The sequence below is a fragment of the Pezoporus occidentalis genome, unplaced genomic scaffold (assembly GCF_034315485.1).
Source record: "Pezoporus occidentalis ecotype Australia unplaced genomic scaffold, CSIRO_AGI_Poc_V1 ctg18, whole genome shotgun sequence".
Taxonomy (NCBI): Eukaryota; Metazoa; Chordata; class Aves; order Psittaciformes; family Psittacidae; genus Pezoporus; species Pezoporus occidentalis.
This window is the reverse complement of record NW_026913640.1, coordinates 9540584-9557090: the sequence shown is the minus strand read 5'-3', so window position 1 is coordinate 9557090 and position 16507 is coordinate 9540584. Positions and strand designations below refer to the sequence as shown.

At 42.6% G+C, this 16507-nt stretch overlaps 1 protein-coding gene across 1 annotated transcript; it reads left to right on the top strand.

Annotated features, from left to right (window-relative positions):
* Positions 1–205: 205 nt before the first annotated feature.
* On the top strand, positions 206–15758 carry LOC134161939 (uncharacterized). Its single transcript, XM_062615302.1, has 19 exons — positions 206–312; positions 548–724; positions 1299–1426; positions 3048–3111; positions 3677–3716; positions 4047–4115; positions 4229–4403; positions 5030–5238; positions 5914–6196; positions 8520–8725; positions 9582–9755; positions 10371–10569; positions 11571–11635; positions 12022–12229; positions 12610–12729; positions 12827–12925; positions 13151–13279; positions 13496–13712; positions 14536–15758. The coding sequence occupies exons 9-19, from the start codon at positions 6005–6007 to the stop codon at positions 14910–14912; spliced, it is 1986 nt and encodes a 661-aa protein (XP_062471286.1). The 5' UTR covers positions 206–312; positions 548–724; positions 1299–1426; positions 3048–3111; positions 3677–3716; positions 4047–4115; positions 4229–4403; positions 5030–5238; positions 5914–6004; the 3' UTR covers positions 14913–15758.
* The last annotated feature ends 749 nt before the right edge of the window (positions 15759–16507 follow it).

Genomic DNA, 16507 nt, shown 5'->3' with positions numbered 1-16507 from the left:
TTCTAATTTCACTGTTTCAGAGGAAAAACATAACTGCAAGCACGGGAAAGGGATTGAGCAGGTTTAAAACTTTTAAAGATCACACTGCAGAGTGAGAGAGATGAGCAACGCACAAATACGGCTGAGAGCCGTATGAGGGAGGAGGAAGGGGTCACTGTAATGAAGCAATAAACAGAGAGAGACCCCAGAACAGAAACTACACCCCTTTTCCTTTCACTTTCACAAAGCAGAGCTGGAGTGCCTGGAACTGCACTCATTTGGAAAGTCCCAGTCTGTAGAACTCTGCCCATGAAGTCACATTTCCAGGAAAAGGTATAAAAGCCACCTGAATTTTCCACTCTCCTGGGCATTAGCGGAGGTGCTGGCAAATCCCTCCATGGCTTGCAGAGGGGTTTGAAACCAGTGAGGTTGTAACCCCTAAATGAAGTTCTCCTCCTCATTGTGTGGGGAGAGGGGGGTGGAGGAGGAGGGTGTACAAGAAGGCAAAATTACCAGACCTGGGCTTCTCAGTCTTTTGATCACTGCAATCTTTTAACCTTTCCTTTAGACTGTTAACTTTGAAGCTGCAAGTTGAGCTGCTGAAGTTTTCATCTTGGCTGCCCAGTCTGAGCTGCCACGATGGAAGGTGCAGAGGGCGACAGAGAGGGTGAAAGCAGAGAGAAATCTCATCCTGTGCCTCCATCTGTCCAGGAAGGCAGCAGCAAACTTTTACATGGTAAAGGAGGTAACAGGAAATATTGTGGGTGGAGGCAATGCAAACAGCCACCAACCCAATCCTCAGCTCTAAGCTAGCAACTTCTTCCTTTACAAGTAAGGAAAAATGTACTGTCCACAAATTCAGGTACAGTGTGAATGAGGAATACCTTGATGAAGCAGAAATGGCTAGGAAAACCCAGGCAAAAAGAAGGTCTATCCATTCTTTAGGGGCAGAAGGGCATTTCTGCTCCCTCCTATATATTACCTTGCTGCAGCTCCCCTCACTGCCCATGTTACAGCATCATCAATTTCCTTCCTGGCTGCTAAGAAGTGAGCCTGTGAGATAAAAGATCCTAGCCCTGGGATTTTTCCTTTCAGAGGAGCACCCCTAAAACATGGCCTGGTTAAGACTGCTCTTGTGTGACCTTTGCTCTACCCAGTTCTCTGACAAGTTAGTCTGCAGCTCCCTGCAATCAGTGTGATAAGCCCAAAGGCTTCCCCTGTGTCTCTCTGCTGGCCAGCTGGTAGCTTCTGATCACAGAGGGGAGCATGAGCATCCCTTTTGGGATCAGGTGAAAACCTTGATCTCCCTTTGTTCTCAGCTCCAAATGCTGTAGAGGAAGAGAAACTCCAGGCACATGTGACAAGTGCAAAACTCATGGAAGTTCACAATGCTGGACAGAAATCATCCTCCAAGCCTGGAGATGACACCTCTGCCAGGGATAACGAGGTGAGAGTTTTTAGTTTATTATCACTGATGCCAAATGAACATACGCAGGGCAAAACTCTTGTGACAGAAGTCACACAGAGGGAAAATCAGGCTTTACCTAGGGTGCTTCCCTATTACTGGTGATTGAAATCCTTAAACTGATATTTAATGGCAAAGAAGAGATTTGCCTCTTCTGTCACTCAGAAAGCCCATAAGAAGCCTGTGTATAGTTCTTGCTTGCTCTTGCAAGCTGGTGATACCGAAGGGATGCTATGCCCCATCGCTGCGGTGTGGGAATGTTTCTGTATGGAAGAGGCAGAAATAAAAGGGTGGCTCTGACAGTACCACAGTGCAGCTTTCATTCTGAAGAGATTCCATCTGGCTATGTCCACTCAATATCCAGTCATTTTGCTGCTTCAGGATAGTTCTGGGAACTTTTACTTTGTCTTCTTTATCGCCATCATCATGGCAAATGAAATGAGATGTATTGCTTCTTTTTCTTCATCCAAATAAACAAATATGTGAAAGTTGATGTATGACCTGTTTCTTTCCCATGTAAGAAATCAGTTTGGAGAAGGCCAATTTACGCTAAAAGACCATTCACTTTATTTCACATAAAAAGTAAAATGTTTTCTTGAAAATTCAGGGTTTCCCACTGAATTTGTCTTCCTTCTGCTGCTGATCAACCCCACTACCAATCTATAAAATTTCTGGTCCAACAAACTGTGCTGCTTGCTGTATTACAGTCTAGGAGCAGGGTAAAAACTAAGTGTAAGCCTTCAAATTTCTTATAAACATTTGGGCATTACTGGACTGGGCTAAAACAGCCTAAGAGCCTTGGATTTCTGTGTTGTCAGTACCCTTACTTTGAGGTAAACCGTATTAGGCTGTACACTGTTTATCTCTTTTTTCCTGCTCCCGTAGGAATTACTTCATTTGCCTGGCCACAGCTTTGCTGTGAAATGGTCTCAAATGCCAGGGTTCCTCCAAAAGCCATCATTGATAGAGACATGGGCTGATGCAGCACGTAACAGGGAAACTCTAATTATGACCATTGGTGCACATATGCTTCTCCTTTCCATGGCACAGCAGTCCCACCCCAGGAGGACACCCATGCTCAGCAAGTCCCAGCATACCAGCAGCAGTCTGCTGTGTCACTGGAAAGGGAGTGTTATCATGAGTGCTGGTTCCAATCAAGTGGGACTATCAGAAACCCAGGAACCCCAGTATTCAAGGAAGCCAGAATGCTTTCTGAGCAGGAATCACATGGTACCTATCAAAGAGCAAACTTAGTCGTAACTAAACTCCTTGGGGACCCCCAGAGACAATTGATGAAGGCTGTATTTTCCACCCTTGCAGGGTGGAAACATTCCAATGCAGGATAGCATTGTTCTTTTGGATATAGTGGGTTACTCTTATGGAAGTTGCAAGGTGATGCCCTGCGTTCACTTGCAGTTGTGCTGAGATGCAGCTCTGCTCTTTGCATTCGGAATTTCCTGTGTGCAAATGAGAAGTCATGGAAAAATATGTTGGAAGAAAGGCTGAATGGCTTCTTCAGCTCTGAACCCCCCCCTGGCCCTGTGTAGTTTGAATCATTGCTATGGGTTTCTTTGTTTTTAACTTTAAACCTTTATTTTCCAAGAAAAAGATCCTGGATCCCCAGGGGAGAGAGGAGCCAGTGGAGCAAAGAATCTCTAACAGAAGAGGTAACTGATGAGTATATTTTAGCATTCCCATCTCTGCTCTAATGCAAATATGATGCTGACTATTGTGAAGATCAGGTCTGAGTATGCAGGGCTAGGCTGAGAGTCAGAGGCTCCTGGCAATGCCACATGTAAACTGATTGAGTGCCTAGAGGTACTTTGCTGAACTGCTCATGGAGGACAAAGACAACTGGTAAGAGAAGCCTAAAAGTTGATCATTCAGTGTAATTGTATGTCAGTGTTCCACCTATTGCCCCACCCGTAACTCCACCAATGTAGGGTATGCTAACCACTAAGGGTAAGGGTAAGCCCCACCCTTACCTCCAGCAGCACAGATTGCTCCATTTTCCTATCCCCAAAAAGCTGTACCAAGCAATGGTGGAGCTTGGCTAGATGGGAGGTCACACAACAGGTGGTCTGGGATTCTTGGTTCAAAGACCCAGAGGTCTGTACTCAAGCTATGAGGATTTTAATTTCAAGAGCTTCTCTCCCAGTCCCAGTTTGCAAGTTTTTCTTGTCTTAGTGCATCTTCTGCTGATGTTAATCCAAGCATTCTCCTCATTTGCAGGTGATGGTGAAAGCAAAGAAAACCTAGGACCCAGTGGCAGGTTTGTTGATGTGGATTTCAGTGCTGTGGGATTTCCCATCAGACCTCAAGGAGCTTGAGATCTGGGAGCTTGCAGGGAAAAGAGCTATCTTTGGTAAGAGGTATAGCCTTACTACTGTAAGGCTACTCCACCCTTAAAGTCCTTCCTCCACCAGCAGATAGAGATGGACACAAGTAGAGGCCTTCGAAGACAGGAGTTGGTCTCTTTCCAATGTTACTTGGTCTATAGCATGCCATCTGTATCCGAGTTATTCACACAGCAGCTTGATACTTGCATCTAGGCAGCTGGGACCAGTCTAAATGCTTTATGGTAACCAGGATATTTGTACAGGACTGGAAGAAATGATGCAGAAGATACTTCTTTTCCAGGAGCTGCAGCCAGAGTTTTGGAGAAATGCATGTGAGTGTCTGAATTCTGCCCTGGAGCCCTGAAGTGAATCAGGTGAAGATGGCAACATACTGGTGGAAGGTGTCTTGATGTAGGCCTCACAGTATTTCTTTCCCTTCCAATAGCTGCCTGGAGAACCCATACCTGTCTGATAAAATACTTAAGACGGAACCAACAATAACCCTAGTTTGTTGTTGTGATGTCAAAAAAATTCAAGTTTCCTAAAGAGTCATCCAAGATCTGTGTTGCTTTTTACAAGAAACCTGGGCAATACCAGGAATTTGCTGTTCTAAAAGAAAGGTAAAAATCATATGTAAATGTATTCTGATGTAAAATTTTTGGAAAGCATATAGCTTACTAAACTTTAGGATCCCAGCCTGGGCTTCAGCTCCAGACAAAGACATCTAAATGTAGGTGTCTGTAGAAATGAGTTGCAGTGTTAAGTCTAACTTCTGTAGGTCCTGCATCAGATCTGTCAGATCCTCACAGAGGTCTAAAACATTATGAAGCTTCCCAAATGTGACCAGATGACTTGCATGGGGGAAAATGCAGTGAACAATCACCTCAATTCTGGTACAGTTGCAGCACTCATCAGGAATATCTAGATGTATTTCCCATTCTTTTTACAAGGCAGCTGCAACTTTGGCTAGGACCAGAGTTGTTCATGTCAAGACTTGCCACCAGTTATTTTTATTTCTCTCCTGTCTGATAAATCTCAAAGCTCAGGTCAGATTATCAAGTATTTTCTGCCATTATAAAGTCCTGAAGCATTTTGCTGAACTCTGCATTTTGAATGTGAATGTTGATTGCTCATTCTTGCTGCATGAACCAATTTGTACAGCTGAAGTCCTTCTGGAGTTGAACAAGAAGGAAGCTTCTTATGCTGTAGTAACTAATTCTTATTCTTCTTCTTTATTCTGTTCTAGAAAAAAGTATTTACACGGTCAAGCAACAATCCCCATTTCCAATGTACAGGGAGAAACAATTTTTTATAAATATGCTATCTTAAAAAATATGCTCTCAACTGACCATGAAAGATCATGTGATTTAGAGTATATTTGTGGAATGGACTCCAAGAATACAGGTCAGCTACATCGAGTCTTGAACATTCCCAAGGAAGAGATCAAAGCAAGTGGTATATATTTTACTTTACTCAACTGGCATGAAGTATGACTGACAAAACCTTGCACACAGCAGATGAACACAAACTCCCTTGTTTTGCTTCACAGTGGGGCAGCACCTGCTTTCTGCAACAGAAACATTGCTATTGTGGGGATTTTTTTACATGTAGTTTTATGGACTATTTATTTATCACAAGCAAATTCTTTATATAACAAACTATTTTGGAAGGAGCGTTCAAGTTATTTTGCTTTTTCCCAGAATAAACAGTCTTCTCATTTTGAGGCAAGAGAGGGTGTGTAATGAAGCCTTGAATCATTTTTGTATCTGCCATCAGGCCTTTAGTTGCCATTCCGGAAGGGTGCAGGTGAGCTGATGGGCCAGTGTCAGATCTGTGACCCTGTATAGATGATCTGAATATGCCAGGATGTCTCAAAAAGTAGTAGACTCCTATTGTTGGGGTAATTGTATCAGCTATGGGCTATGCATACCAGTCCCTTCTAAAGTGCAGGTGAGGTACCTAGGGCTGAATTTAAATACGCATGGTGAGTTTTGTGCATTAAAGGCTCAGTTATGACTCAGCTGGGCTTGGCATTCATACAAAGCAGTTGGTATTGTTAGCTCAGGGCCAGCCTAAGACTCGTCATTATAGGTTTGAAGGTTCATTAACAAATCCCTGATTCCTCCCCAGGAACATGGACTATTTTTGAAAACATGAAGTGCTATTTATTGAGAAAAAAACAAATATCCTTGAATTGTTCAAATTGCAGTCTCCAAAAAAAATGCCCCAAAACACAGTCAACTGTGGTATCATAGAATACCTCACAGATGAATTCTCCAAGACCATCAAGCTCAAGAAGAGCTTTAACAATTTAGAAAGGAAACTGAAGATCTACACAGAGAGCTTCAAAATTTATCTTGGGGATGCTGCAAATGGCAAAACCTGTTCTCCAACTGATCTTGAAGATCACCAAGTAAGTATACACCAACCTAAGGTAGCTAGCAGCAGCCAGGTAGACAGACCCCTGAAGAGATGTTTCTGCAGCTATGTCTAATTCCATGTAGGGTTGTGAACCACAGCCAGAAAACATCAAAAAGCTGGACCTTATTTTCATTGCTTTTTCCGGTTTCTGGGTTGGACCCAAAGCCTGATGAGGTTCAAGGGTGTCTATTGGAATGAGACCTGAAATGTGTCATTTGTAGAACTAGCTTTGAGGCTGGGTCATGGAAAGACTACTCTGGTTTTGAGAATCTTGCATTGAAAAAAGAAGAATTTCACACTCAATTATGTTCTGGCTTCAATGCCTCATTTTAAAGTCTGAAATTGAATTCCCATTGACTTATTTCTCAGGGTTATACACCAAAGTTAGGATGCAGTTTAAGGTTGCAGACACTTAAAATAAAATTGGCATACTGGAAAATAACTGGGTGCATACATGCTTAGCTCCTGATGTAGGTGCTGAGAAGTACAGAGTCATTGAAAGATTAGAGAGTCAGCCATTCAGTAGGCACTGATTTTTAGTCAGAGGAATGGCTTACCAATCCTTACCAACTGCAGTGATGGATCCTCTCTGGGCTAAAATTGCTTCTTTTGGGTGTTTGCTTTCTTGAGCTGAGTACTACATCCAGAGTGAACAGGCTTGCCTGAGCAAGACCCCCTCCCCAGCTCCTTTTATTACCAGCAGAGGGACCAAATTTTATTATCTGCAAGGGACAAAAGAAAGGATGTTTGTCTTATCCTAAGGTGGAAAGGTGGATTTTTGCCCTGGACACATCCATTTCTTGACACGGATTGAGTAGGATTCTTGGAAGAAAGGTTGAAATCAATATTCTCATTGCTCATAGAAGTGAGCAGTTGCAGTAAAAAGGCAAAATCTCCATGGCTACAGGAGAGCACTGATGTCCACCCCCATCCCAGCATGGCTACTGTCTGAGATGGTACCAGGTCTGGCTTGAATTGAGTTAATGTTCTTCATAGCATATGGTGCTGTGTCTTGCATTTGTGGCTGAAACAGTGTTGATAACATGAATGTTTTGGCTATTGCTGAACAGTCCTTGTATACCATCAACGCTTGCTCTCTCCCACTGCTCCCCACAGTGAGTATGCTGGTGGTAGACAAGAGGTTGGGAGGGAACATAGCCAAGACAGCTGATCCAAAGCGACCAAAGGAGTATTCCATACCGTACGATGTTGTCCTCTGCAATTATAGCTCAGACAAATGAGCAGGAAGGAGGGTTGTTCACAGTTATTGCATTTGTCTTTCCAAGCAAGTGTTACACATGCTGAGGCCCAGCCACCCAGGAAGGGGCTGGACATCTGCCTGCCAATAAGTAGTAGTGTATGAATTCTTCTTTTTTGCTTTGTTTACATGGACAGCTTTTGCTTTCCCTATTTAACCATCATCATCTCAGTTCATGAATCTTCTCACCCTCTTTCTGTTTTCATCCTGAACCACAGGAGAAAAGACAAAGTGGGAAGCCTGGTGAGTATTTAGTTGTTGGCCCAGCTCAAACCACCAGCATTGTTTAATGGAAGTCCTATTTGAGCTGAGGTGCCACATTCACCTGGCATCATCTGGGGCTTGCCTCAGAGGGAGGCATTAGGGTATACCCGGAAAAGGGCTAAGTACCTAGGCTACAAACAGTTAGGTGGGGATGCTGTCTTACATTGTGAGGGTGTCCTAAAAGGTTGCATAAAGTGGAAAGCCTGAAGTAAACCTGGGTTACACAGGATGCAAAGCAATGTGTTGCAGGTGATCTGTAGGCAAATCCCAATGTGAGGAATTGAGTGATGGGTGCTGCATCTCTGTTTAGGTAGAAGTTGTTTACCTGTCCTTTGGGTTTCATGGAGTCATACTCCTATAGTAAGCTAGGTCTCTGGGAGACTCTCCACTATTCCTTTTGATTCCCTTTGATTTCCCAGCTCAGCTGGGAGACTGAAGATCTGTTTGCCTGTACTTCACCTGTGGTAGGGCTTGAGCATTCTAGAATGGTGGCTAGTAGGGTCCTGATGCCAGTGAGTATTCAGCAGATAAGGACTGCTTGGTAAATTTCTGACAGCCAGGAAAACATTCTCCCTGGAGTAGTGCCAGGGCAGTGAGATACAATGGAAGCTAAAATATTTGCTAGCTGTTGCAAAGACAGGAACCTATCTTTAAGTAAGTGGTGTAACTGCAAGGCTTTTGCCTCCAAATAAGCAACTTCCATCTTCCATCCTCCTTCCTGAACCCTTCCCAGCTCCTCAAGTAAGATTGTATTGTCTTAGTGAAACTCCCCTTCTTTACTTTCATTGTTCAGTTAAAAACTAACATGATAAAGTTCATGGACAAGATCGTTGGACACCTGGAGACAGAGGAGCAGAAAGATAATGGGCTGCTTTTTGCCTTACACACCTCATTTTGTTATAACATTCAACTAAGCAAAGAGGTAATCGTCAAGGCTGAAAAACTCTTCCAGGACATTGGCCCATTTCAAGACAAATTCCAGCATCTGAGAGGAAGGAGGTAATTAAAAGTGTCATCTTACTTGAGTTAAAGATCCTTCTGTAGTCATTGCATTCATTGGGCCATTTTCTCTGTGGAGCAATTATGTGAAAATGGAGGTAGAAGGTGGTCCTCCAGATCCTTTTCCGCCTCGCTTCAATGCTTCCTAGCTGTGTTTATGCCACTGGCTGCCATAACCTCTGCAGCCTGTCCCCTCTGACAGGTCTCCGATAGAAGGAGAGCCACAGGTCCTATTTTTGGCAGGGATTGGCTTCAGATTCTGAACCTTAAATTTATGCACATCTGTAGGTGTCTGGTTGTCTGTTATAATCAAAGATTCAACTGGTCATCAGTGTCATTTTAGATGCCATGTGCTATCTTACCAAACCTCCTGACCAATTTTAAAGGATTAACATCTCCCCAGAGTTCTGGTTCATATCTGAAAACCTTGGAGGTCTGTCTTGGATGTCCCAGACATCTCAAAGAGAATTAGACATTTTTATGAAGACAGCTGAATTTAGCCCTACAAAAGCGGATGTATTAGGCCACAAAGTCAGATTATACTGTATTTTGTCATGCTGGTATACCATCTACGTTATTTTTCTTTTGATTTTCCTTTGCGGCATAACACTTACGGAGAAAGACTGTTTTGGGAAAGCTGGTTTGGGATTCATTTGTTGTACATGAATGTCTGCTGATAAGGTCTCTAGAACTAAGCTCTTGCTTGCTCTCACACACCTTCATGCATCTACATGTTGGCAAGATGAATGCCATTGAGTTGAGGTGCAAGTTCACAGCTCCCATTGCCATCTTAGGAGGGTGGTTATGGGAGATCTGACCAGTGATGGAGATTTTTGGTGGTTCTCTTTCTTTTCAGCGATTACATTTCAGCTCTGAAGAAAATCTGCTTAGATAATGAAGATGACGTCTTGTGCATTTGGCTGATTCCATTACTGTATGCAATTACAGAGAAGATGGAGGGTCCTTTTTCAATACAAACCGTTCCTTCACAACGCTTGTTGCAGCTGAGAGATGATGAAAAGAAACAGAAGTAGGTTTGAAAGGGATACAACATCAAGGCTGGGTCAGGGAAATAAGCTGTTGTACTGTTAGAATAATTTTGCAGTGCTTTTGCTTGTGGACTTCCAAACACCAGAAACTTTGTGTTTCTTCCCTGGGATGCAAGTCATTGCCGTTCACCTACATCCTACTTCTGCCCTAAAAGAAGGGGAGGGTGTTTGAAGGCAAATTGGAGGAAGGGAAAGACTGAGCTGAAGACTGTGCAGTCTCATTGCAGATAGCCTGTTGGGAGTGGTCTTAGGGAGGAAACTACCCCTAGATCCTCATTTGGGCATTGTCTCACAGGGAGGAAGGTGGGCTCACATCAGGCAAACTGGACAGGGAGTAAAAGCATATATGTGCACTCACACAAGATAGTGTCTTATGGACTGAAATTCTCAAACACAGAATTTATTCTTTAAAAGGCTCAAAAGGAAAAAAAAAAAAAAGGGTCTTATTGTGTAAATTTACTTGCTATAAAACCCCAGGTGTTCAGTTACTTCTTAAGTCCAGTGCCATATTTGCCAGCCACAGGAGCATGTAAGATTGCACAAAGTACATCCTGATGCTCCAAAGGGCATCTGCTGTTAGTGGTCCATTTTCCTAGGAAAGTCCTGGAGATGATAAAGATTCACAAGTCATTCATTGAAAGCTGCTCTCCATTGGCAAAGACGGTCCTGGAGATGCTGGCACTGAAGAATTTCACCACAGAGTCCCTGCTCCAAATCAAGCTTCCACCTGTGGTCCTCCTGGACACTGTGTACAATCGCATCATAAAAATCGCCCTTGAACCAGGCCAAGTACATGTAAGGCGATCAGACAACACACACAGTAATAGATCAACTTCTTGTTAGTGTTTTTTCTTTAGGTCATGAAAAGTTCAGCAATTTTATACAGGTAAGCCAGAGTCTTCCTGGTTCCTGAAGAAATTTTCAACAAATCCAAAGAGGTTGAATCCTAGGAACCTGGAGTGAGAGCTCAATACCCATCTTTTGAGAGAAGTGGCAAAAGAGAAAGAGCAAAGGAATCTCTTTTTTTTTTTCTTTTTTTTTGGCCTGGTTGGAAAATTGCTAACAAATGCTGTATCAAATGAATTTTAATCAGAATATTTGAGCATCCTGTCCTCAAATGCAGTAGCCAAAATGAACACTGTGGGGATCAAACAATTGGAAAAAGATGAAAGAAGTTAAAGTTCTAACTTGCATTTTTGAAAGAGTGATTATTTTTAAATCAAAATTTGACTTGTTTATAGAATCATAGAATAGTCAGGGTTGGAAAGGACCTTAAGATCATCTAGTTCAAACCCCCCTGCCATGGGCAGGGACACCTCACACTAAACCATGTCACCCAAGGCCTCGTCCAACCTGGTCTTGAACACTGCCAGGGATGGGAACATACTTTGTGTCATTCTCACTTATGTTTCACCTACACTGTTGTAATAGACTCTGAGGCTCTGAAGAAGAATACCACTTAAAATCTACTTCTTGCTGTATATTATAGGATTATACACAATACACTGATTTGTACTTTAAAAAATCTGATCTAAGACCTCTCACACCATCCTCTGAACTCCAGAGATCTTGAAGACAGCTGGTTTCTGTGGGACTTGAAATTATTTTTTTAACAGGAGCTAGATCTGCCTTTCCATCTGAAGTGCTGAGGGCTTTTTCTTTTTAATTCAAGCACTGGCAGAAAAAAAATCTCTGAAGGTTTCACATTTGTCAGTTTTCGTAGGGGACTACCTCAGCTCTGGGAATTGATATGTTTTCACAGTTGTTTTCAGTGTATGTTTTTACCCTCTATTCAGGAAAAGGATTTGAACGGCCTTTTGAACAATATTGCTGAAAGGATGACATCCTGGTTCAAGGACTTGTAAGTACTGACCTTCTGAGAGGATAGATACTAGGACAACTCTGTGGAGGAGGTGGGAAAGAATGGCTAGATTTGTGTTTGAGCTGAATAAGGGAGGTTGTAGTAATTTTCTTTGTTAGATGTACGTCAATCTTTTAAACCCTTATGGTGCTGATGAAGGATGAATGCATCCACAGGGGAATCTGTCCTGACAGACAATCTACCTCCATCTCATGTTGTGGGGTTCAGCTACAAATTGAGACATTTAAGTGGCTCTGGTTGGCTTACGCTGCATAGTATTTTTCAGCAAATGAAGGATACTTAAGCTCAAGATTGTGTTGACTGTTTTTTAAATGCCATTGTTATAATTAGCACATGAGGTGTACAGTGTTTTTCTGTGTCCACAGGCACCAATCAGAGGGTACCAAGCAGGTTACTGAGCAGCCGACGAAGCCCACAGATGAGGAGGATGCCATATTCTGTCTGAATTTAACATATGCATTGCTTTCATTTTCCTTAAAACACTGTTATGCAGTGCCATTTAGCTCGATAATGTCACTGCTACGGATACTTCAGGTGTTTGCTGCAGAATCAGATGTGTTGCAAGCAAATCAGGTAAAAATAACACCCACAGCTTTCATAAAGACATATACCCATGTCTTTTTAGCTGAGAAGGGCCAGGAGTTCAAGTTTGCTTTGTTCAGACATGGCCAGCTATAGGAGTCACAGCAGAGCATGTAGCTACCTTTCTCAGTTACTTACTCTAACCTTGTCAGAATTTGTGCCGGGACAGATGAGGAGGCTTTGTATGGACAGAGAGCTGCAAACACAGCTGGCAGTGTCTTAGAGTGTGCCAGCCATTTCTCTTCTCAGAGGCCCTTGATAGTGGTGGGGAAGGCCTTTATTTTCACTCTCTACACAGCAGTTAAGTATCAAAAGCCAGAGTGAAAATCTGGTTTTCCTTGCCAATTGCCTCCTTTTTATTATTTCCCAAGGAATTTCAGCATTTTATCTCAGAAAGATGGCATCAGTTTGAAGGTTATATGACAGAGTGGCTGGAGAAATCCTTGCCCTGGCCACCCATGAAAAATACACGGTTCTTTGAAAACATCGGTGTGAGTAACAAGAACCCACATAAGGAATAACCACCCACCCTAGAAGGTCTGTCAATACTCTGAGGCCCAGTTCACTAGCTTTGCTTTTCTGCCACAGGTGTGGCACGAGCTGTCCTTGCTCAACATCCTCTGTGTGAAATGGACCAAGAAATGGCAAAGCCTGATACACAACATGGTTGAAAGGTGGCTGGAGAAAGTAAGTTATGGTTACTTAACTCCAGGCAGGTGAGTTGATGCTCAGATTTCTCCTGACCCCAGGATGCTGTTTTGTCCCAGTCAGTGTTTGGATGATGGCTCCATCAGCAGCCAGCTCCTTGCTGATGTAGAGGAGCATAACTCCTCCCCTACTGCTATGAGAAATTAATGATAATTTGGCAAGGCTCCAGAAAGCAATTGCAGCTTAAGCATTTCCTTCCTGCAGGTAAATGGCAGAGAACTTCTGGACTTCTACTCAGAATTCATAGAGAAGGACAAGTATTGGAATACAGGTTTCGAGATCTGCTTCACGGACTGTGTCATTCAAAGGATTAAACACTTACCTAAAAGTGAGGTACACAGCTTCTGTCTGAATGCCACCATCACTTCTTGCAAGCTGGGAGTTTCCACCTCCTGCCACACTGAGCTGACCCACTTTGCTAGCTGTGCTTATTTGGCCTATGGTGGGTTAATAGAGTGGGAGACGAATTTAGTGTAAAGGTACGAGTTCTACAAAACTTATTTACAACTAGGAGGAAAAAATTCTTGTCCTTATTTTTCATCTTTACAGGAATCTGTGTTAGTAAAAATGGTTTCCAAAGTCATCAAGACAGACAGGTCATATGCTGGGAAAGTCCTTTCTGCTGTTGTTGAGAAAATATTCTTAGACAAGATGAACAACTTTCCTTTCTCCTTAAAAAAGGGAGAAAGACATGCTGATAGTGCAGAACTATTTCTCAAAGAGGTGCTCAGCTCTTCCGTGATCTATGATCTCATCTCTGCTGTTGGTAAGTTTCCCTCCTTTTTAAGATTCTTGTGAGCGTTGGGCTCTGTATCCAAGCAACAGCTGATGTGCATGTCACTAAAATCTCACACTAAACAGTTCAGCCATAGCACTGGGTGAAGTTTGAAATTAAGTCCTTTCTTTTGCTAGAAAGGAATATGAGGTTTCATCACCTCTGTTCAAAGATCTGCGAAATTTGTTGCCAATACAAAATGGAGAAGACAAAATATTCACATATCCTGGAAAAAGATGTTTAATTTCAGAAACTGTGAAGCGGTTTCGATTTCTTTTTTCCAGTTGAAATGGTATTTTGTTTCACATTCGTGGGAGGTGTTGAATTTTTTAAATGAAGAATATTAAAGAAAAAAAATTACTCTCTGAAAAAAAAAACAAACAAACCAAACCACATGAAAAACAACCCCCACCCCCCCAAAAAAACCAAACAGAAATGCTAACTGTGAAGCACCCCAGAGGTTTGTTTCTGTCTGGAAGGAGAATTATAACCAAAGCTAAGCCAGGGTCCTCTAAAGATACATCTGGGGGTTGGTGTACCTAAAACAAATGAAAAATGCTGTCTTACATTGATCGGGAGCAAAGCAACATTTTTTCCCATACGCTGGTGTGAGTCACTTAATTGTCAGTCACACAATCAAATCTGTGCTGTCCACAGAAGTGGCTGTAACAGATCCCCTTGCTATTCACGGCTTAGAGACAGGGTCTGCAAAGCTGCTAACTCTTCCTGAGGATGTATGTTAAAATGAAATCCAGTGGGGAAACAACTGATTTTGAAAGCACTGCTCTATCACTAGTTTTCTTTTTTTTTATAGAAGAAACAGAGGACAAACTTCAAAATAAGATCAGTAAAAATGCAAAAAAACTGGTCTCCATTTTTTCTAATTTCTTCCACATTATGGGCCATCAAGTTTTCTCAGGAGACATTCACTGCAACCTGCTGTCCATCATCTTCCAGCATCAAGAGGAATTTCAGAATATACTGTGCCTCCGTCGTAAACTCAAAGTTTCCAAATTTATTTCCCAAAACAGTAGTTCCATGTGGTGTGTTTTCCTGTTTAACAGGGCAAATAGAAAATATATCTATATTGGAAAGGTCTCTAAAATACAAAGCAAACAAAGCAAACAAAGCTCTGCAAGAGAAGAAACACAAAGGCAAAAAATAGAAAAATTGAATATTGGCAATTTTTAAGCTGTTTTAACACTCTGGACAGAAAACAACATTCTTCTACTGTGCAATGGATAGCAATTAAATAGTATTCCTATGATGCATCTACAGAACTGTGTTTGTGTTGTTAGAAACACAATCACAGAATGGTTTGGATTGGAAGAGACCTCTAAATGTCATCTAGTCCAACCCTCCTGCAATAAGCAGGGGCATCTTCAACTAGGTCAAGTTGCGCAGAGTCCCCATCAGCCTGACCTTGAATGTTTCCAGGAACTGGGGCGTCTACAACCTCTCTGGGCAACCCGTTCTAGTGTTTCACCACCCCCACTGTAAAAAGTATATTCCTCATATCTAGTCCAAATCTACTTTTTTAGTTTAAAACCATTACCCCTTGTTCCATGGCAATAGGCCCTGCTAAAAAGTCTGTCACCATCTTTCTTATGAGACTCCTTTAAGTATTGAAAGGCCGCAATAAGTTCTCCTCAGAGCCTCCTCTTCCCCAGGCTGAACAAGCCCAACTCTCTCAGCCTTTCCTCATTGGAGAGGTGTTCCAGCCTCTGATTATTCCTGTGGCAATCCTCTGGACCCTCTTGAACATGTCCATGTCTTTCCCATGCTGAGGGCTCCAGAGTTGGCTGCAGGGCTCCAAAGCTGGATGCAGTACTCCAGATGGGGTCTCATCAGAGTGGAGTAGAGGGGCAGAATCACCTCCCTTAACCTGCTGGTCACACTCCTTTTGATGCAGCCCTGAACATGATGGGTTTCTGGGCTGTGAGCACACGTTGCCAGCTCATGTCCAGGTTTTCATCCACCAGTACAGCCAGGTCCTCCACGAGGCTGCTCTCAATCCCTTCATCTCCCAGCCTGTATTGATACCAGGGGTTGCTCCAACCAAGGTGCAGGACCTTGTACTTGGCCTTTTTAAACCTCATGAGGTTCAGATGGGCCCACTTCTGAAGCTTGTCCATATCCTTCTGAATGGCATCCTGCCCCTCAGGCATGTCAACTGCACCGCTCAGTTTAGTGGGTCTAGGGTTTGTTTTTCTGTTGCTCTTTATGCTGGTTACAAAATAACCTTCAAGGTCATGGGCCAGTTTCAAAATCCACCTAAATTTTACAAAAACATGGAAGAAAATTCTTTCAAATTCTTCTGCTGTAATTAACTTCATTCATGTGAGTGTTTTGGACTTCGGCAGTGATCACATCAGAAGGGCTCTTGGTTGATACTGCTGCTTTTAGATCAAGTGAAACAGCCTTTGTGCAAACTCAAGCATGCATTTTTTACATTTCCAGTAGCTTCTCTCTTTCTCCAGATGATTTTCTCAAAAATCCTTTATATGTGAGGTCTTGGCATAGGTGTGTGGTTTGTTGTTTTTTTTTCTTTCTTCCCCCAGGTCTCTCTGTCTTTAGCTGTATAGCGGAAGTGCTGAGAGTCAGAAAAGAGGAATATGAGCAATTGCAGAAGGAGGTGGAGCAGAGACGCTCATTTCTGCGTCTATGCAGAAGCATAGAGGATGTGATAAGAGGTACCATCCCATTCTATTTGAGATTATGGGATTGCCTATGTAGTTCTTGATTCCTAAAATAAAGAGCTGGTAACAAATCCTCCAGGAAATGGT